The sequence below is a fragment of the Pelophylax lessonae genome (genome assembly GCF_965119305.1).
Source record: "Pelophylax lessonae genome assembly, chromosome: 1".
Taxonomy (NCBI): domain Eukaryota; kingdom Metazoa; phylum Chordata; class Amphibia; order Anura; family Ranidae; genus Pelophylax; species Pelophylax lessonae.
In genome coordinates, this window is record NC_138768.1 from 490,969,558 (window position 1) to 490,986,945 (window position 17,388).

The 17,388-nt window shown below is 43.1% G+C and overlaps 1 protein-coding gene across 4 annotated transcripts in view; it reads right to left on the reverse strand.

Moving 5' to 3' along the window:
• Window positions 1–17,388, reverse strand: part of SEMA6B (semaphorin 6B) — a 1,069,016-nt gene that overhangs the window by 437,861 nt on the left and 613,767 nt on the right. For all 4 annotated transcript variants that reach the window (XM_082263355.1, XM_082263357.1, XM_082263356.1 and 1 more), the window contains exon 6: window positions 3,119–3,209. In XM_082263355.1, the coding sequence (XP_082119481.1) occupies window positions 3,119–3,209 (91 nt within the window). The remainder of the gene's footprint in view (window positions 1–3,118; window positions 3,210–17,388) is intronic.

A 17,388-nucleotide genomic window follows, 5' to 3' on the forward strand; every position in this document is an offset into this window, starting at 1 on the left:
TCACCACATGCTGTTCCATGCATGCACTAACACCATCTGCCATCTTGATTACTGGTTTCTGGCCTGGCCTGCGACATGTGCGCCACCTAACAGTAACTACTTGCTTAGTAGCACTTACTACTGCACCTGTAATATTAAAAGTTTCAGTTTGACTTGAACGCCCCTCGTATATTGGTCCATTGCAATTTACTTTTAACCTGTGACAATATCCTGTGACAATATACTCACATTACTTACAGCTGAGCAGTGTGGTGATTATTTCCTAATACCCTAACACAGTTGTCTGTAAGATATTAATACTTGTGCTTTCAGCAACCCCTTTACCTTAACCACTTTACCACCGGAGGATTTTCCTGCTAAAAGACCAGGGGTTATTTTGCGATTTTTTACTGCGTGACTTTAACGGACAATCGCGCGGTCGTGCGACGCTGTACCTAAACGAATTTCACGTCCTTTTTTTCCCACAAACAGAGCTTTCTTTTGGTGGTATTTGATCACCTGTGCGATTTTTTGATCACGCGCTATAAACAAAAAAAGAGCGTAATTTTTGCAAAAACAACAATATTTTTCACTTTTTTTTATATGAAATTCCCCAAAAAAAAAATGTAAAAATCAAAATTTTTTAAAATTTTCGGCCAATTTGTTTTACGCTACCTATGTTTGGTAAAAAAAAAAAAAAAAAAAAAAAAAAAAAAAAAAAAAAAAAAAAAAAAAAAAATCGCAAAAAGCGTATTTTGATTGGTTTGCGCAAAAGTTATCGCGTTTACTAACAAAGGGAAAGATTTTTGTCATTTTTGGTGTTTTTTTTTTTAACGAGTAATGGCGGCGATCTGCGATTTTTTTTGCGGTACTGCGACATTGCGGCGGACAGATCGGACCCTTGACTGACATTTGTGACACTTTTGGGGGTACCAGTGACATTACTGCAGTAATCAGTGCTATATATATGCACTGTTACTGCAAAAATGACACTGGCAGGGAAGGGGTTAACAGTATTGGACAGGGAGGGGTTAAGTGTGTCCTAGGGGCGTGATTCTAACTGTGCAGGGACAGGTCTACTAGTGTAAAAACAAAGATCAACAGTTCTACATAGTAGAACTGTCTGATCTTCACTTTTACACAGGGAGAACTGACAGGTGGCTTGTTTACACAAGCCGCTCTGTCTTTCTCCCGCTGTACCGACGATCGTAGTGTGACCGGCGGACATCGGGTCCGCCAGTCACACTCCCGCACTCCTCCGTGAACGAGCCGAGGCGGGCGCGCGCCTCAGCGGGCGCGCGCCCGCCCGCTATTGGCTCTGGAAGGAGTGACAGGCGAGCGACGTAGACCTACGTCACTCTGCCTGGCCGGGGCCGACTGCCGCAGTAAATATACTGTGCGCAGTCGGCAAGCGGTTAAACAGGGGATGTAGATGTTCTGAGTTGTGACAAAGGACAGAGAACCGTTATACCAAGCGGCTCCTCCATTGGTTAGCTCCACATATGTAATGCTGTTGAAAACTTATCTATAACCATTTACCATAGGCCATTATTTAACATAGCTGTGATTACCAATCACACCGTTCACATGATCAGAATGCCTGCCTCCACCTCCCGGAATTTAGAACCTCTTAAAGAGCGAATAGGCGGTGTCGGGAAGGGATAAAGCTGGGCTCTCAGATAAGCATATATTGTCTAAACATAAGAGATGAGTTTTCTCTTTATTATAAGTTTTATTTATTATAATAAATATTATATTTATTTATTATAAGAAAGCTCCTGATACCAAGTATGCATAGGGAGCTTTCCAGTTCCTGCTGGTTTCTGTGCTCAGGGCTGCTGATAGAAATCACGAGGCTCCATACAGAAAACGTGACAGGCCCCCCCCAAGAAAATATTAAAGCTATATTTTGAAAAAAATACAACCTAACTCACAGAATTCCTGCTAAATATAAAAGATGAAAGTGAGTTGATAAATAAATCTGTGTGTGAATGAGGTCTTGGGGCCCAAGCAACAGGGGTGCTGTGGTCTGTACAGTGTAAATCAGTGGTTCATTTATGTGGCTTGAGCCACCTGGAGCTGTACAAACACATCTGCATGGCCTAATTTGACAGGCGTGGGGGTGCAGGTGTACGGCCCGAACACAGACAGTGTGCATTTGGGGACTGCTCACCTACATACCTGTCCAATAGGGGCCTGTGGCTGTGTTCGTACAGGCGCTGCATCCCCATAGAATGACAGGTGGCTCCAGCCCAAACCCCCCCCCCCCCCTCCTAACACAGCCAGAGTACCTGTGGGAATGAGCCCTTAATTATATTTTTCTAACCTAAAAAACAGATCTCTTCAGCAGTGTGCTGTCACTACTAAGAGGGATTCCATCTTCATCTGGTCTACTCTCTGGGTTCTTGGCCTCCAGTCATTTGGCCAAACTGCAATGATGTAACTCACACGCATGCACGCAGGTGTCATGGTCAGAGCACAGTATGGTATGTCATCCATTGAGAGCGCAGTGCATATGCGCTGGTGCTATCACCGGCTGCTACATTTAGGAGATATTCACTGTACCTACAGGTAAGCCCTATTATAGATACAAGATAATACATGTAGCTTACAACTGCCAGATCAGTTAGTAAATGGTTAAATAGAAGGAGTTGAGCTAAGCAAAGTTGCATAGGTCAGGAAGCAGTGTGGGGGAGAGGAGTGGGAAGCCCAGCTACATAAAGCACACTAAACTGCACTGGGACAAGATAACAGGCAGCTATAGAATGGTGGAACAGTAAATTATTCACCCCATGGGAGGTGTCAGGAAGACAGAGCAATGGGGGAGAGATATGAAAAAAATATACAGGCTGGGGCAAGGAGTATAGGAAGAACTGTAGGGAGAGAAACAAATTTACAGAAAAAAACTCAAGAGCAGAGCCAGCAGGAAGGGGTTAAGCACTAACAAGCAAAATGAGAGGGCAGTGGGTAAACCTAGTTTGATAAAACTGTAATTATAGATTCTTTAATATACCGTATATTCTTTGTTATATTAGCTGAGGGTACATTTGTATGACAATTAACACATTCAGTTTAATATGCTAAAATGTTAAATGTAAATGAGACAGAATTAAAAGAATAACATTTTTAGAGGGCTTACCTGCAAAGAGAGCAACATTTCCATGTTTTGGATCATAAGGACATCGAGCCATCCCACTGAATGATTCCCCTATTTGTTCTAGCGTATCCAACTGAGAAAGACATAATTTATGTTAAATGCTACAAAACCATTAATTTTACCTTGTATGTTTTTAAATACATTATATAAAGAGACATTCCAAGTAAAAAAAAAAAAAAAAAAAAATTTAGGAGATTAGTGAGATTGTGAAGCACACAAAACATAGAAAATCCATCTGCCCATTTATATATTTTTTGGGTTGGAAAGGTTGTCGGTGACACTGATTTTCTACCTCTGAGTCAAACAGAGCTGACATCAGAAATACATGAAGTATATTGAGCTTTGTTAGTCACAGATCCCCTTTTCTTACTTTGTGCAGTAAGGAGCATTTGTTTGATTGTCTTTGTGATGTAGATTTATTGCCTTCAGAACTTCTGCTGCAGATCTTAGTTGGATATTAAATGAATCCTTTAAACAAGTGTGTTTCTGCATTGAACTGTAATAAATTAACAAAGAGCTTCACCTATGCATCACCGGAATACCAAAAGTGATGTGAAAACATATACATAAATAATAGTGCACTTCTGTACTGGGCAAAATCTTAACAAAATACACATGTACTGGAAAAATCTTTACAAAATGTGTAAAATGATGCAAATACTGTAGATATATATATTTATCGTGGGGGAGAGAAAAATGCAGTCCAAAGACACGACTTTTCTTAAAAGCTGACTTTGTAGCCAGTTTTATTAATAAGGTTGCATGAAAATAAAACAAAACAGAAAATAAACCCTTGCCAACCAGGCATTAACTAAACAGTTTAAGTTTCCAAACTCACAGGTGAAGGGCTTCTCCCAGTCACCAACAAAATAGACAGAATGCAAACCTTTTCTTTCTCTCATACAGCAAACTTCAGATCAGTAGCTCTTAAAGGGTTTTGTCTTCCTGAGTCCCAGGCCAAGAGCAACATTATGTTCCAGCCTTTCCCATTTTATCTCACCTGGACCTAATTAAGAAATAAAAAATCCAGATGAGAGACACAAAATCTGAACTGGACTGCTCAGACCCAAAGTCACCTCAAAAACCTGGTATTGGTTCCACTAATCCTGTACATAGGACAGAAAGCGAGGAGAAATATATCGCCCCTCGACGACTTCCCCTTTCCTTATGTCACAATATATATATATATACACACAAACATTAACAAAATGATATGGAATAAAAACTTTATACATATATATATATAAATATATATATATATAAAACTGACAAGAGAAAATTGGATGTTCTACAGTGCCTTGCAAAAGTATTCGCCCCCTTGAACTTTTCAACCTTTTGCCACATTTCAGGCTTCAAACATAAATATATAAAACTGTACTTTTTTGTGAAGAATCAACAACAAGTGGGACACAATCATGAAGTGGAACGTAATTTAATGGATATTTTAAACTTTTTTAACAAATAAAAAACTGAAAAATTGGGCGTGCAAAATTATTCAGCCCCCTTAAGTTAATACTTTGTAGCGCCACCTTTTGCTGCAATTACAGCTGTAAGTCGCTTGGGGTATGTCTTTATCAGTTTTGCACATCGAGAGACTGAAATTTTTGCCCATTCCTCCTTGCAAAACAGCTCGAGCTCAGTGAAGTTGGATGGAGAGCATTTGTGAACAGCAGTTTTCAGTTCTTTCCATAGATTCTCGATTGGATTCAGGTCTGGACTTTGATTTGGCCATTCTAACACCTGGATATGTTTATTTGTGAACCATTCCATTGTAGATTTTGCTTTATGTTTGGGATCATTGTCTTGTTGGAAGACAAATCTCCGTCCCAGTCTCAGGTCTTTTGCAGACTCCATCAGGTTTTCTTCCAGAATGGTCCTGTATTTGGCTCCATCCATCTTCCCATCAATTTTAACCATCTTCCCTGTCCCTGCTGAAGAAAAGCAGGCCCAAACCATGATGTTGCCACCACCATGTTTGACAGTTCAGGTGTGTTCAGGGTGATGAGCTGTGTTGCTTTTACGCCAAACATAACGTTTTGCATTGTTGCCAATAAGTTCGATTTTGGTTTCATCTGACCAGAGCACCTTCTTCCACGTTTGGTGTGTCTCCCAGGTGGCTTGTGGCAAACTTTAAATGACACTTTTTATGGATATCTTTAAGAAATGGCTTTCTTCTTGCCACTCTTCCATAAAGGCTAGATTTGTGCATTATACGACTGATTGTTGTCCTGTGGACAGAGTCTCCCATCTCAGCTGTAGTTCTCTGCAGTTCATCCAGAGTGATCGTGGGCCTCTTGGCTGCACCTCCGATCAGTCTTCTCCTTGTATGAGCTGAAAGTTTAGAGGGACGGCCAGGTCTTCGTAGATTTGCAGTGGTCTGATACTCCTTCCATTTCAATATTATCAATTGCACAGTGCTCCTTGGGATGTTTAAAGCATGGGAAATCTTTTTGTATTCAAATCCGGCTTTAAACTTCTCCACAACAGTATCTCGGACCTGCCTGGTGTGTTCCTTGTTCTTCATGATGCTCGCTGCCCTTTAAACTGACCTCTGAGACTATCACAGTGCAGGTGCATTTATACGGAGACTTGATTACACACAGGTGGATTCTATTTATCATCATTAGTCATTTAGGTCAACATTGGATCATTCAGAGATCCTCACTGAACTTCTGGAGAGAGTTTGCTGCACTGAAAGTAAAGGGGCTGAATTATTTTGCACGCCCAATTTTTCAGTTTTTTATTTGTTTACAAAGTTTGAAATATCCAATAAATTTTGTTCTACTTCATGATTGTGTCCCACTTGTTGTTGATTCTTCACAAAAAATTAGTTTTATATCTTTATGTTTGAAGCCTGAAATGTGGCAAAAGGTCGCAAAGTTCAAGGGGGCCAAATACTTTCGCAAGGCACTGTATATATTCAATATTATGAACCTAGATAGAGACCCTATTTTAGCTGTTAATAATAAAGTAGTTATGGTCCAACTCAATATTAGGACCATGTGGTCTAAAAGTTCTAAGCTGGTAAATCCAACAAGTTTAAAGTTTGTATATACCTCTTAACATATTGCTACCTCTCCAATGAGGAGAGTAGAAATCTACTGTATCCCTTTCAGTTTTAAAGAAGAGGGATCTTTGTTATGGTGGGACCGGAAATGTTTAGATAAACTGTGGTCTCCTGAAGCCCTTTAAAATATTATTTATATGCTCATTAATCCTAATTTTTAATGCCCTAGTGGTCCTGCCCATGTACTGAATTTTGCATGGGCACTCTAAAAGGTATACCACACTTTTAGTACTTCATGGGATAAAATACTCAATATTAAATGACCTGAGGGTCGCCTGTGAGGAGAAAGATTTGGTCCTATGGGTTTGTCCACCAATAGTTTGGCACATTTTGCACTTTTGACGAGCAAAAAAAAAAAGCCCTTGAGGCCTCCTGTTCCCCTGACAACGCGCTGTGATGCAAAACTAGTTGGGCAGGACCACAATTGTGTGACATCTTTCATGCCTGCTGATGTCGGCTGTAAGCGAAGCTCCGTGGGGTTTGAATTCTTTTTATTGTCCTGAATCATGAGAGTACCATGTGTTTTTAATAATAAACGTGTGTTAGCAGTTTTCACGCTATGTGTGGCCTATGTTCCTTTTCCTCTATGGCGGCTGTCTGAGTTGGATCCAAAGTTGTGGCATTGGTATTGGGGAATATCATATGTTGAAACCCAGTGGACCATACTGATCCCATTTAGAGACACCCAGAGGGGTCCATTACTTCTCATGTGTGTTTGATCTTTGTAATTGGGGATCAAAACCATTTGGTAAGAGTCTTGATTTTGGTGGAGGGCAGGTGTGTATGGTGGAATTCTTTAACAGTTCAGGTGGTGTGCCACCCGGTGGGATATATCATTAACTTGAGAAGCATTATCGCGGATCGGGTGGACAGATTATTGGGTGGGGCTGGGGAAGACCCAGCTGTCATGGTACACGTGGGTACCAATGACATAGGCAGAGGAAGATGGAGAGTCCTAAATGATTTCAGGGACTTAGGAGCTAAGTTGAGGACTAGGACCTCCAAGGTAGTATTTTCAGAAATACTACCTGTACCTCAAGCCACACCAGAGAGGCAGCGAAGATTAGGGAAGTTAACAAGTGGCTGAGGAGCTGGTGTAGTAAGGAGGGTTTCGGGTTCCTGGAGAACTGGCCGACTTCTCAGTGGGCCACCGGCTCTTTGGTAGGGACGGATTGCACCTAAATGGGGAGGGTGCAAACGTACTGGGTGAGAAGATGGCCGAAAAGTTAGAGGGGCTTTTAAACTAGGTGATGGGGGGAGGGTACAGATGTAGAATTAGACAGTGGAAAGCAAGATTCAGAGGGCAGAAATGGGGGCATTAGCAGTAGGGTGTTCGGAGCTCCTAAACCCAGGGGGGGTATGGGGAAAAATCAAGAAAGCAGCCTAAAAACATCAAATGAGGATATATGTAACCGGTAGAAATTAAGAGGTTTGTATACCAATGCCAGAAGCCTGGCCAACAAGATGGGAGAGCTGGAGCTGCTGATGTTTGAGGAGGACTTAGATTTTGTGGGGATAACTGAGACTTGGTTTGACAGCTCTCATGACTGGATGGCGACCATTCAGGGGTATTCCCTTTATCGCAGAGATAGAGAAGGTAAAAAAGGGGGAGGGGTATGTCTGTATATTAAGAACAGTATACAGGTAAATATGAGGGATGATATTAATAATGGAGCTATGGACGAGGCAGAATCCCTATGGGTAGAACTTCAAAGGGAAGGCACTGTGGGGAAGGTAATATTGGGCGTATGCTATAGGCCCCTCAACCTGAGGGAGGAGGGGGAGGCAGACCTCCTTTTACAGATAGGATTGGCAGCAAGGATGGGAAATGTCATTATAATTAGGGATGATCGAACGGTTCGGGTCGACCATCGGTTCGACCCGAACATTGGCTGTTCGAGGTTCGGCTGAATTTTGCTGAAAAAGTTCGGAATTCGGCAACCAGAACCGACCAAAATGCAATGGTTCAGGAAATGGGCTTTAAAAGCCCGTGATTGGACCAGAACCATCAGTAAAAGCCAATTGAGGGGGCAGGAGAATGCTAGGAATGTGATTGGAGTGACTAGCGGGTCCATAGGCCAATCATTAGTGAATACGCCCCCCAGTATATAAGATAGCCCCCGCCAAATTCCTAGCATTGTTATACAGGGACATGGAAGAGAGTGGAAGCAGTTCTGTTACTTCTGCTACAAAGTGTCATTTAGCAATTATTAGTGTGAGGAAAGGGATATCTAGTGTAGTTAGGGTGCTATTTTCCACTATAGTTAGTTTTAATAATCTAGTTTCTGTAGGGAAAGTGTAGTGTAGGGTTAGCTGACTCTGACTGCTATGGCAGGGTGACAAAACCCTTCCATATCAGGGTGACCGCTATAGAGAAAAGATCGTTTCTCTTAGGTCACATTCAGTGCACTGATATGGCTTCTCACCTGTGAGCATTCTTTTTGCTGCAGGCGTTTATAGGGCTTTTTTGAGGAGATGTTTGGAGTCAGGCATGACATCTGAACATCTGTGTAGGTGTATATATACATACACCCATGTCTGTATATATACACATACACATATATAGGTGTGAAAGTAGCAGAAACATATGCTTGCGCTAATTAAATAATTAACAGGCATATGTCTCTGCTCCTATAACACCTATATATGTGTATGTGTATAAATACATACAAGTGTGTGTGTGTGTGTATATATTCCCCTATACAGAAGTTCAGATGTTTTGCCTGCCTGCAAAGACCCCAAAAAAATGCAGGCTGCGCTCCTCTATTGAGCAGGCTTGGTGCTAAGCGGGGTCTATGTCACTCCGCCATACTGCCCAGGACGGACCTAACTTCCCGGGGACCGGAGCACTCTGTACAGCAGGTTGTGATGCATATGGGCTGAAATCATTGGCGTTGCAAACACAGTACAATCCATAAAGCCTGCAATATATCTAAGCAGAGAGCACTAGATTCTTTCCTTATCTTCCCACTGCATGTCCCGACGACCTCCGGAGGTGAGAGGCTGGAGAGTCATCCCTTGGAATTTGTATACAGGCTAATGCTGGCCCATTTGGGTCTTAAGCTGAGGTGAGAGGCCAATCTTCCTGGTGGAGGGATTTAACACACTGGTGTTTGATTTTTTTCTCACGGGATCAAGGCCCCTTTAGTGCTATATGGACACAATACAGACCTGCTCACGGATATAGAAATACGGGACAAGTTAGGAAACAGTGACCATAGGTCAATTGGTTTCAGTATTAATTACAGTAATAGGAAACACAAGTGTAATATAAGGACACTGAATTTCAAAAGAGCCAATTTCCCTAAACTGCGCTCGCTGCTAGAAAATATCAAATGGGATAGAACCCTGGGAACAAAGAACACGGAGGAAAAATGGGAGTGCTTCAAGAGCATACTTAACAGGGGAATTGGCCAGTGCATTCCAAAGGGAAATAAATTTAAAAGGGGAAAACTAAACCCTGGGTGGCTAAACTCCAACATAAAAATGTATATTAGTGCTAAAGAAAAGGCCTTCAAAAAATACAAGACTGAGGGGTCATTGGTAGCATTTAAGCATTACAAAGAGTGCAATAAGAAATGTAAAGATGAAATCAGGGCGGCTAAAATAGAACACGAGAGACATATAGCGGAAGAGAGTAAAAAGAACCCCAAGAAGTTCTTTAAGTATATAAACAGTAGGAAAGCGAGGCCAGAACACATTGGCCCCATAAAAGATGATAAAGGAAATATGGCCACTGAGGACAGGGAAAAGGCGGAAGTGTTAAATAATTTCTTCTCTTCAGTCTTCACAAAAGAATCGGGGGGCTACACGAACCTTGCTTGTAAGGCCGAACTAAATAATACACCCCAGGAAGTGCCGCCATAACAGAAGATAGACTTAGAGCTAAACTAGAGAAATTTAACATAAATAAATCCCCGGGACCGGATGGCTTGCACCCGAGGGTTCTTAATGAGCTCAGCCAGGTGATTGCCAGACCATTATTCTTGATCTTTAAGGATAGTTTACAGACGGGTATGGTGCCAGCTGATTGGAAAAAAGCCAACGTGGTACCAATATTTAAAAAGGGGCTGAGATATATCACGGGTAACTATAGGCCGGTCAGCCTAACATCAGTAGTCTGCAAAATTTTGGAGGGGATGTTAAGGGACCACATACAAGACGTTAGTAATGAAAACGGTATTATAAGTAGAAATCAGCATGGATTCATAAAAAATCGTTCGTGCCAAACCAATCTATTAACCTTCTACGATGAAGTGAGCTGCCACCTAGATAAAGGAAAGCCTGTGGATGTGGTGTATCTGGACTTCGCAAAGGCCTTTGACACCGTTCCCCACAAACGCTTACTGTACAAACTACGGAAGGTAGGTATGGACCATAAGGTGAGTACCTGGATAGAGAACTGGCTCCAGGGGAGAGTACAGAGGGTGGTGATTAATGGGGAGTACTCGGATTGGGCGGGTGTGGAAAGTGGGGTCCCCCAGGGTTCTGTCCTGGGACCAATCCTGTTTAATTTATTCATAAATGATCTAGAGGAGGGGATATCTAGTACAATCTCAGTATTTGCAGATGATACTAAACTGGGCTTGCCAATATCTTCTATGCAGGATGTGGAAACCTTGCAAGCGGACCTGAACAAAATAACGGGGTGGGCAACTACATGGCAGATGAGATTTAATGTTGAAAAATGTAAAGTAATGCACTTGGGGGCCAGAAACCAGAAAGCAAGCTACTCACTAGGGGGGGGGGGAACCTCTGGTTGAGTCTAGCATGGAAAAGGACTTGGGGGTACTGGTAGACAACAAGCTTGGCAGTGGCATGCAATGCCAAGCCGCCACAAGCAAAGCCAAAAGAATACTGGGATGTATAAAAAAGGGGATTCACTCCAGAAATAAAGAGATTATTCTCCCACTCTACAAGACTCTGGTCCGGCCACATCTGGAGTATGCTGTCCAGTTCTGGGCACCAGTCCTCAGGAAGGATGTGCTGGAACTGGAGAAAGTCCAGAGAAGGGAAACAAAAATAATTAGGGGAATGGAGGACATCAGCTATGAGGAAAGACTACAAGCACTGAACCTATTCTCTCTGGAGAAGAGACGATTGAGGGGGGATATGATATCAATGTACAAATACTGTACTGGTGACCCGAGCATAAGGAACAAACTATTCAGAGAAAGGAGATACAATAAGACACGTGGCCACTCAATAAAACTAGAGGAAAGGCGGTTTAACCTTAAAGTGCGTAAGGGGTTCTTCACTGTAAGAGCGGTAAGGATGTGGAATTCACTTCCACAAGCAGTCGTATCAGCAGGGAGCATTGATAGTTTCAAAAAACTATTAGATGGACATCTTAAAGACCACAACATACAGGGGTATACAATGTACGGTTAAAAGCGGACACACACACACATCATAGGTTGAACTGGATGGACTGATGTCTTTTTTCAATCTCACTAACTATGTAACTTGAGCACAGCACTATCTGTATTGCACTTTGAGCACAGCATTATTTGGACTGTATATATGAATAACTTTATTGTTTACACGGACATTTGTTAATTTTGTGCACATCTGGCGCATCACGTTTTTCATTTGTATGTGTATATATATACCCCTATACAGAAGTTCAGATGGTTTGTCTGCCTCAAAAGACCCCAAAAAAATGCCCATAAAAACACCTGCAAGAACGCACCTGGGCATTTTTTTTGGCGCAGGCATTTTTTTTGGCATTTTTTGGGCGTCTTTGGAGGCAGGCATAACATCTGAACTTCTGTGTAGGGGTATATATACATACACCCATGTATGTTTATATACACATATATATATATAGGTGTGAAAATAGCAGAAATCTATGTTTGCGCTAATTCACACTAATATGGCTTCTCCCCTATAACACCTATATATGTGTATGTGTATAAATACGTATAAGTGTGTGTATATATAACCCTATACAGAAGTTCAGATGTTTTGCCTGCCTCCAAAGACCCCAAAAAAATGCCTGCGCCAAAAAAGAAAATGCCCAGGTGTGTTGTTGCAGGCGTTTTTATTTGGCATTTTTTGTGGGTATATATAACCTCCAAAGACCCCAAAAAAATGCCTGCGCCAAAAAAAAATGCCCAGGTGTGTTCTTGCATGCATTTTTTTGGGGTCTTTGGAGGCAGGCAAAACATCTGAACTTCTGTATAGGGTTATATATACACACACTTATATGTATTTATACACATACACATATATAGGTGTTATAGGGGAGAAGCCATATTAGTGTGAATTAGCGCAAGCATAGATTTCTGCTATTTTCACACCTATATATGTGTATGTGTGATTGACAATAATATCCGCGCTATGGAGAGAAAGTATATTTTTAAAATACTTAAGAATGGCTGCTGCCTACCCCTAAAATATAGACCAAAAGGTCAATATTAAAAATGTGTAAAATAGTGAGGTAATTGGCGCTGCCTAAAAGATCTCTAAAATGTGGGTAAATCACATATACAGAAAAAACATACAAGCTCATATACAGAAAAAACATCTCATATATATTGTATATATAAATACATATAAATATAAGTGCAATATAAAAACAGTATAAAATTGTATTGTATATGTTGTTAGTTAATACAACTGAATAAATATAAAATGTGAATATAAAGTGAAATAGTGCAAATACCTGTGCGCATAGCATCCAACTATATCTACTGAATATACGTGCACATGTGCAGAGATGATAGATTTGGCCAGAAAATACTGGCTGGTGTGTCCTTAATTAACCAAAAATAGGAAAGGAATATAAACTTCCAATCTAAATAAATTGCTAGTGAAAATATCAAAGATGGGGTGGTAAATATGATTCAACAAAAATATTATAAATTAATGGTGATAAAGTGTTATTAGTGCAAGTGATGAAAATGAGAAAATATATATCAATATTAAAAAAGTGAAAGGGATGTGATTTATATATAATTAGTCTCTGGCAGTGTTTAAAAAAAGCTCAATCAATCAAATAAGTAGAGAAAAAACAAGTCCATATAAGGACATGGGTGTATGTACACAGAAGATCAGATGTTTTGTCTGCCTCCAAAGTCCCCCAAAAAATGCCCAAAAAAACGCTTGCTACTAAACCGGCAAGGTGTGAAAATAGCGGAGCCATATCCCTGTTCTATAAGTGACCTAATACAAATGATCTTTTTTTTTCTGGTTCTGGACATGCTACAGAGCTACACTTTTCTCTGTCGCTCATTGACAGACACAGACTTCTTGATTAATATCAGTCGGGATATACTGCCCCCTACAGGAGTAGGACTCTAGGCAGGAAAAAAGTTCTGGCCACACCTATGGGCAGCCCCAGGGGGTATATCCTCTCTCTCCCTGCTATAGGATGTCAGTTTTTTTCTGCCTAGTCAGGAGTAAGGACCTAAGTTCCTTGCTGGGACCTCTGGTCCTGGCAAGCTTTTTTTAGATAAATCTTTTTTTAGTTAGCTTTTTTTCTCCAGTTGTTCCTGTGAGATCTTCAAGCAATTATGCTGGATCTGGGCGACGGGCTGGATGTTGAGATCCAGTGGTCACCCCAGCAGGCCTACGAGCGCGTGCAGTCCTAGCTCTGCGCTGGGTTGGCCGCGACATAGTCCCACTGAGCGGGGACTGGCCCCGCGAGTTACACGTCTCGCCAGGTCGCCTACGCCCAGTCGGAATCTGAGTCGCGGCGTCCGTGTTGGCCGACAGCCCCCCCACCTCGGTGGAGAGGGGTTCTGTCAGGAGTTGGCGCCCGCCTGTTCCGGTATGGTGAGTAGAATGTTCCCCCTCTCCCCCTGCTGGGTTTTGGGGTTGGACGCGGGCCCCTCCCCGGGATGGTCGGACCCTCATGATTCCGGGTTCCCCTCTGTCCTGTTACGCACCCCCACCTATCTGCCCCCCTCACTAGTGGGTTACAGGCCACATATGGAGGCGGTGGGGGGTGCCGCCGGTGTTGCCCTAAAAACGATCGTGCGGGGGGGGGGTTAATACCTGTGCTTTCAGGCCCATCTACCGATCGATCCATAAGGTAAGCACACGGGGGTCCCCTGTTGGCACTGCGGACCGCACCAGGCCGCCATTTTTCCACGGGCCGCGCGGGCCGCCATTTTGTTGTAGCCTTCATGTCCTCTGCATGGCGGCGGCCATCTTGGTACACCCAGCTCGTCTTGCTTGAGAGCTGAGCAGCTGTAGGAGTTACTGAGGGCGTGGAAGGGGGCGGAGCCCCTCCCTAGACCAGGGAAAATCACTCCACAAGGACTTCCTGTCAGATAGACAGCGCTGAGAGCAGTCCTGTTTTGAACTCTGGTGTATCAGGTGGTGAGCCTTTTGGGGGTCTCTCTTCTCTCTCTGAGGGGGTCTCGAGCACGTGACCACTGAGGGGTGCTGTAGCGCTGGGGGATTCTTTAAAAAAAAATATTTTTTTCTTTTTTTCAATTTTGTCATTTTTGTCTGACAGGTTCCCCTGGCGTTGCCATGGACCCTGCTGCACATGAGTCCCCATCTGATCCCCTCGAGGTGGCCGCAGGGCCCTCCGATTCTCCACTCACCATTTATACGCTTTCGGCGGTCCTGGAGTCATTTGTGTCCCGGGTGGAGGTGGCCTGTCAGGGACGGGGGGCTAAAAATGAACCCCGCCTACCCCTGTCTTTTCTGATGCCTCAGACTCTGATCCTGAGCCGGTCGCTGCTGCTGCGGTTTCCTCCTTTAGGGTTGATGTCCCGCGCTCCTCTTACAGTGAGGATGATATTCCTGCCTCTGCCATAGCACAGGACAAGGCACTGGTGGACGCACTGATTATGTCAGTCCGGGAGACCCTAAAACTGGAGGTTGCACCAGTGGATGCAGTTCAGACGGAAGTTACCTTTGGCACTCGCAAGCCCTCCAAGGTGGAAAAGGTGTTTCCCTTTCCCAAATGCTTTGATGATATTATTAAAGATGAGTGGGCCCATCCAAACACTGGCCTTAAGGCCGACCCTGCCAGGGAGAATATGGAACGGGACACAGATTCCGCCCTACGGTCAACTGGATCCCGAAAGGACGGGGAATCCTCCACTGGGATAACCATGGCCTTATTTAGTCTGGAAACCGGCGGATCCACCACAGGTGGCACCATCCCCTGGGATGCCTAAACGGATTGCTAGGAGCTACCCGTTTGAAGAGTCCCTCCTTAAAAAATGGACGGTGCCACCTGTGGTGGATCCGCCGGTTTCCAGACTAAATAAGGCCACGGTTATCCCGGTGGAGGATTCCCCGTCCTTTCGGGATCCAGTTGACCGTAGGCCGGAATCTGTGTCCCGTTCCATATTCTCCCTGGCAGGGTCGGCCTTAAGGCCAGTGTTTACCATTGCTCTGGTTTCACAGACATTGACGGAATGGGCCAAGCTATTATATTATTAGATTTTGTGGGGATAACTGAGACTTGGTTTGACAGCTCCCATGACTGGATGGCGACCATTCAGGGGTATTCCCTTTATCGCAGAGATAGAGAAGGTAAAAAAGGGGGAGGGGTATGTCTGTATATTAAGAACAGCATACAGGTAAATATGAGGGATGATATTAATAATGGAGCTATGGATGAGGCAGAATCCCTATGGGTAGAGCTTCAAAGGGATGGCACGGCGGGGAAGTTAATATTGGGCGTATGCTATAGACCCCCCAACCAGAGGGAGGAGGGTGAGGCGGCCCTCCTTTTACAGATAGGATTGGCAGCAAGGATGGGAAATGTCATTATAATGGGGGACTTTAATTATCCAGATATAGACTGGGCAGAAGGAACCGCGCACTCAGCCAAGGCTAGGCAGTTCCTAAATGTTTTGCAGGACAATTTTATGGGTCAGATGGTGAATGCACCGACAAGAAACAATGCGGTACTTGACCTACTGATTACCAACGATACAGACCGGATCACGGATATAGAAATACGGGACAACTTAGGAAACAGTGACCATATGTCAATAAGTTTCAGTATTAATTACAGGAATAGGAAGCTGAGGGGTAATATAAGGACACTGAATTTCAAAAGAGCCAATTTCCCAAAGCTGCGCTTGCTGCTAGAAAATATCAATTGGGATAGAACCCTGGAAACAAAGAACACGGAGGAAAAATGGGAGTGCTTCAAGAGCATACTAAACAGGGGGATTGGCCAGTGCATTCCAAAGGGAAATAAATTTAAAAGAGCAAAAATAAACCCTGGATGGCTAAACTCCAACATAAAAATGTATATTAGTGCTAAAGAAAAGGCCTTCAAAAAATACAAGACTGAGGGGTCATTGGCAGCATTTAAGCATTACAAAGAGTGTAATAAGAAATGTAAAGACGAAATCAGGGCGGCTAAAATAGAACACGAGAGACATATAGCGGAGGAGAGTAAAAAGAACCCTAAGAAGTTCTTTAAGTATATAAACAGTAAGAAAGCGAGGCCAGAACACATTGGCCCCGTAAAAGATGATAAGGGAAATATGGCCACTGAGGACAGAGAAAAGGCGGAAGTGTTAAATAATTTCTTCTCTTCAGTCTTCACAAAAGAATCGGGGGGCTACACGAACCCAGCTTGTAAGGCCAATAATACACCTCAGAAAGTGCCGCCATGGTTAACAGAAGATAGACTTAGAGCTAAACTAGAGAAACTTAACATAAATAAATCCCCGGGACCGGATGGCTTGCACCCGAGGGTTCTTAAAGAGCTCAGCCAGGTGATTGCCAGACCATTATTCTTGATCTTTAAGGATAGTTTACAGACGGGTATGGTGCCAGCTGATTGGAAAAAAGCCAACGTGGTACCAATATTTAAGAAGGGGCCGAGATATATCCCGGGTAACTATAGGCCGGTCAGCCTAACATCAGTAGTCTGCAAAATTTTGGAGGGGATGTTAAGGGACCACATACAAGACTTTAGTAATGAAACTGGTATTATAAGTAGTAATCAGCATTGATTCATGAAAAATCGTTCTTGCCAAACCAATCTATTAACCTTCTACGATGAAGTGAGCAGCCACCTAGATAAAGGTAAGCCTGTGGATGTGGTGTATCTGGACTTTGCAAAGGCCTTTGACACCGTTCCCCACAAACGATTACTGTACAAACTAAGGAAGGTAGGTATGGACCATAAGGTGAGTACCTGGATAGAGAACTGGCTCCAGGGGAGAGTACAGAGGGTGGTGATTAATGGGGAGTA